Source organism: Arachis hypogaea, chromosome 6 (assembly GCF_003086295.3).
Source record: "Arachis hypogaea cultivar Tifrunner chromosome 6, arahy.Tifrunner.gnm2.J5K5, whole genome shotgun sequence".
In the NCBI taxonomy this organism is placed as follows: domain Eukaryota; kingdom Viridiplantae; phylum Streptophyta; class Magnoliopsida; order Fabales; family Fabaceae; genus Arachis; species Arachis hypogaea.
This window is the reverse complement of record NC_092041.1, coordinates 79,263,176-79,268,298: the sequence shown is the minus strand read 5'-3', so window position 1 is coordinate 79,268,298 and position 5,123 is coordinate 79,263,176. Positions and strand designations below refer to the sequence as shown.

The following is a 5,123-nucleotide window of genomic DNA, read 5'->3' as shown; positions in this document are numbered from 1 at the left end:
ATAGTTGATATTTTGATTCTCTTTTGATGCATTTATTTACTATTTGTTTGTTTAAGATGATTAGAACCATTTATATTATCAAGAGTTCATATTACTTTTTTATCTAAAGTAAATGAACAACTTCAGAGGAGTTAAATTCCTTTGTATAATATTAAAACTATAAAATTTGAACCTATAAACTATCATATTATCGGATTCTATTTTATTAAACTTAAAATATTTTTAAATATATTTCAGAATCTTTTTTAAGCTTCTATTTTTTTAATTTTAGTATTTTATATTTTATAATTTGTGAATAATAAAATTAATGAAAAACTTCCCTCAGGAATTTTCATATGAGAAAATGTTTTTGCAAATTAAAGGCCCTATTCACTTTTAAATTAAAAAGTTTATACAAAAATATTAATATTATAAATTGAGAATTTTTTATAAAAATTAACAAAATTTAAGTTTTAATGTATTTATTTTATATTTATTAACATAAAAAAATTTAAAAAATGCATAATAATAATAATAATCTTAATACATGTCATTAGCACATGTCAACTAAAAAAAAAATAACAGTTTTAAGAATTGGATTAAATTGACTAGTTTGACCGAATTAACTAAAAATCGATTACCAAGCTAATTTCATTCAAAATAAGAATAAATTATCAAGTAGGTCAAATATCGATAAACTAATAAACTCCTTTCATTTTTAGCAGTTAACAAGTTTATACTTTATATGTAAAATATTAAAAAAAATAAAAATATTAAAAAATAAAAAATATTTTTTAGTATATTTGACAAATTATTAATAATAAAAATTAAAATACTAAAAAATCAAACAAATATTTTCTAAAAACTATTTTAAAAAGATCTTTTCACCAAAAAGAAATGTTTTAACATAATGAGCGTATTTGGAGGATTTTATAAAAAAATAATTTTATGTTTAAATATTTTAGATAAAAATATTTTTTATTTATCAATTATGTTAAGTATAATAATATAAAAATATTTTTATTTATTATGTTGAAATATTCTTTTTTTAAGTAAGAAATATTTAAAAAATAAATTATAGCTTCTAAAAATATATATTTTTTATTTTTCTAAATTTTTTTGTTTTACTATTAAAATTTGTCAAAAGACACTAAATAATATGTTTTAATTTTTTTAATAATTTAATGATATTAAAAAATTTCAATAAATAAAAATATTATTATACTCAAATATAATTAATAAATAAAAAATTATTTCTACATAAATCACTTTAAGGGAAAAAAATGTGTCTTTTTAGAACCTCCTCCAATCAAGTTCGTTGTAGAATGGAACATAGGAAGGGATACACCTGTGGGCTGGCAATAGGCCAAATGGCCAATAGCATCGATCAAGGAAGGTCTAGTTTGGTGATTCTGATTTCTGAGGTTTCGACTTTGAAGTCAACCTGTTTGTTTGGTTCTCGCTACTTATCTCTGTGAGCTGAGCTGCTCCCCCTGCCCCTATCCTGTTTCAACCTCACACTCACACTCTCACTCTTAAGTCACACTCAGTGATGGCTTCATCCGCTGTCTCTGCTTCCGCTGCTCTCATATCCTCAAACCCTAAAACCCTTTTCTCTCCCAAATTATCTTCTTCTTCTTTCTTCATCCCTAACTCTCCCAACTCTCTCCGCAAACCCTTGCGCACTTCCTTCTCTCCCTCTTTCCCTCTCAATTCTCGCTCCCACTCTTCCCTCTGCACCACTTTCACCGTCAAGGCATCTGTAAGATTTCTCAACTATTTTCATTTCTCTACGGAGTTTACGCCTTTCGCGATTATTTTTTCTTGTCGTTTCATGCTTTTTTGATTATATCTGTTTGTTGCTTTCTGTTTCCGAGTGTATTGTTTCTGTGGGCAATGAGGTATTGGTTTAGATTGAATTGAATTGTTAGGGGCTTTTTCACAAGCCCACTCACATCCTGAATTATCTGCGGATTTCAGTGTCAAATTCAACATGAGCTGCATTCACGATGGCTGAATTTATCTTTGCTGCATTTTTTAAGCTTATTAACTAGTCAAAAATTGACATTGATAATAGTTGTTGCTGTTGCACTCAATTGCAAACTGATTTTAATAACTCACTGCAACTTGAATGCTTTCAAATGACATATGTAAAACTATAGTAAAAGGTTACTTATGTCCACCAAGTACTCTAATATATAGAATATCTTGTTCATGTGGGTGACTGCATTGATTATTGTAGGCCTGTTGATGGTTGAGTTTATCTTTGCTGCATTTTTCGATCATATTTGTTGATATATAGTTGCTGCACGCAGTTTCAAAATGTTTGTGATACTAAAGTACATTCCGATCTGCTGTACTACAAATATGTGCCAATACATGTACCACCAATATATTTATGACATTTGGATTAATGGATGAATTAATTTTAATTCTTTTTAACCTACATTAACAAAATTGATACATGTTCCGTGGTTTAATTGGAGGGAGAAGCAGACAACAAGTTGGGACAGCAGATCTGAATCCCAATTTGAATGCTTAAATACTTTAAGACAATATGCATGGTCTTGATTCTTCCACCCCTGTGGTTATGAGCATCAAGGATGGTATTGTGTAGTCTACCTATAATCTGTGTGAGGGTCTTCGTCTTCTTCGCTAACTGTACTAACTTAAATGATAAAAGTATAAAATGGAAAGCCCTTGGCCTTATTTTCCTCCGTCTGCTTGATGCGAGAAGTTAATGTACTTCCTTTTTTGCCCTTTCTTTCTGTAGAGTGAGCTTCCATTAGTTGGGAATACAGCACCTGATTTTGAAGCAGAGGCTGTTTTTGATCAGGAATTTATCAAGGTATATTTCTGCCAGCGTAAGCAAATATTACCAGAATGCCAGCCAGTGAAGTCTTTTTCTTTCTTTCATTATTAATGTATTATTTATGCCTTTTCAGGTTAAACTATCTGAATACATTGGAAAGAAATATGTCATCCTCTTTTTCTACCCATTGGACTTCACTTTTGTTTGTCCTACAGGTTAGCTAACATCTTGGTAAAACTATAGTGAGATAAATATAGTTGCAGCTTTTAAATCATTATTATTATCCTAACATATAAAATCTATTGTGTTTATACAGAAATAACTGCTTTCAGTGACCGGCATGGAGAATTTGAGGAACTAAATACAGAGATATTGGGTGTTTCAGTTGACAGTGTGGTGAGTTGGCCCATTTACAGTTCTTCGCATAGTTTAATTTTTCAGAGAACTGATGGTTGAAAGTTTTTACCATGGTTGATCAAACCATATTTAAACTTGTCTCTGAATTACTGGATAAAATACATGGAAGAGTATGGTTAGTGGAAATTATTTCATAAATAAATGAAAAGGCAAAATACCTGGAACGGCAGCAATGTCTTACTAACTTGGATGATAATTGGAATGTGTTGTTCTTGATCTTCAACTGTATTGAGTTTCAAAAGATTCATAAAGCATGTGTCTTTTCCAGACTGGCACATAATATTGTCTCCTCTACGTGCTTCCTTGAACATGAATATTCTGCCATAATTTACCACATTTTTTGTGTTCACTCACAATCATCATTTTATGGACTATCCAAAAGACCAAAATGCACTCTGAATTTTTCCTCTTCTTGATTTGTGGTGCAATTGATATTTTTGTAGTTCTCGCACCTTGCTTGGGTTCAAACAGATAGAAAGTCTGGAGGGCTTGGGGATTTGAAGTATCCTTTGATTTCAGACGTAACCAAATCCATATCAAAATCTTATGGTGTTCTCATTCCTGATCAGGTATGTTTGATGTCATGACTTAAACTATGTTTATCCATTTCCACCACAACTCCAGTCCCTTTTTGTTTTAGTGCTTTAGTTTCAACGATCTCTGGATTGAAATGTAAAGTGCTATCTAGTTATTACGTAGTATCAAATGGCAAAATGTTGGCTGTGAAACTTCTGCTTTCCATCCACTTTTATTGGGCATGTCTCGAAACAATGATCCTAAATGTCTCGGTTGATTTAGGGGATTGCATTGAGAGGCCTGTTCATTATTGACAAGGAAGGTGTTATCCAGCATTCTACCATTAACAACCTAGCAATCGGTAGAAGTGTTGATGAGACAAAGAGAACACTGCAGGTGATTATTCACTTTTTAGACGTCATTAACATTCAACAACTCTTAATTGCTTTTTTGTTGTTTATCCTTTTCTTTAATTTTCCTTGTTACACTCCACAATTTTCTTGCCTCCATTTATGTGCATTGGTCTTGCAGGCCTTACAGTATGTGCAGGAGAACCCAGATGAAGTTTGCCCTGCTGGGTGGAAACCTGGTGAGAAGTCCATGAAACCAGACCCTAAACTTAGCAAAGAGTACTTTGCAGCCGTGTAGGGAGTATAATATTTAATGAGTGGCAATTGCTCCTCTATATAAATCAGTGGGGTTTAAAAGGATTTTTTTATTGTGTAATGTGAGAATGCTTTTAAATTTTGAGCGCAGGTTTTCTCATAAATTCATACCTGGATTTGGATTTACTATGTATTATGTATTAATTAATTTTACACTTCCTTCGGATTATGCCATCTTTATATCATGATTGTCCATGAATAAAGAACATAAAGCTCTAAATGCCTCTGAAAATCGAATGAGTTATCAAACTGGTAAAATTATAAATTCAAATGTTTAAAAATTCAAGAAAATTGACCCAAGAGATATAAATGAGGTCAAATTACATATATCTGAAGGGGTCTCTTTCAATTACACTAATTATGGTTTGGTAAGAGATAGTTTTGCTAAGTTGTGAGCTACTGAATTCCCATCTTTGTTGATATGGGAAATCTGAAATGATCTAAAATTGTGCAAAAAAGTTTACAATTTGCGATGATAAGCCCAAAGGGATCTTCTTATGTATATGCAAAATATAAGGCCTTTCTACCAAAAAAAAAGAAAGTAAGGCTTTAACAACTTGAATATTATCTCGTTCCAACTCTATATCCAAAAACCCATCCTGTTTTTACAAATTCCAGACCTATGAAAAGGCCATAGCTTCTGTCTCTCGAACTGAAAGGTGAAGGCGCTCTTTGGATCAGCTTCCGCACCTGCTTTCATTTCCAATTCTGGTTCAGATTGGGCTCGCTGCTGT

The 5,123-nt window shown here is 31.5% G+C and overlaps 1 protein-coding gene across 1 annotated transcript; it reads left to right on the top strand.

The window, feature by feature from the left end:
* The first annotated feature begins 1,264 nt into the window (after positions 1-1,264).
* LOC112696754 (2-Cys peroxiredoxin BAS1, chloroplastic) lies at positions 1,265-4,558 on the top strand. The gene is made up of 7 exons (XM_025749608.3): positions 1,265-1,741; positions 2,753-2,827; positions 2,925-3,006; positions 3,108-3,187; positions 3,652-3,777; positions 4,007-4,120; positions 4,256-4,558. The coding sequence occupies exons 1-7, from the start codon at positions 1,532-1,534 to the stop codon at positions 4,370-4,372; spliced, it is 804 nt and encodes a 267-aa protein (XP_025605393.1). The 5' UTR covers positions 1,265-1,531; the 3' UTR covers positions 4,373-4,558.
* Positions 4,559-5,123: the final 565 nt, after the last annotated feature.

Coding starts and splice junctions, on each gene's coding strand:
- LOC112696754 (XM_025749608.3), top strand. CDS start 1,532: ATGGCTTCATCCGCTGTCTCTGCTTCCGCTGCTCTCATATCCTCAAAC. Junction 1,742..2,752: donor CTTTCACCGTCAAGGCATCT/GTAAGATTTCTC, acceptor TTCTTTCTGTAG/AGTGAGCTTCCATTAGTTGG. Junction 3,188..3,651: donor GTGTTTCAGTTGACAGTGTG/GTGAGTTGGCCC, acceptor ATATTTTTGTAG/TTCTCGCACCTTGCTTGGGT.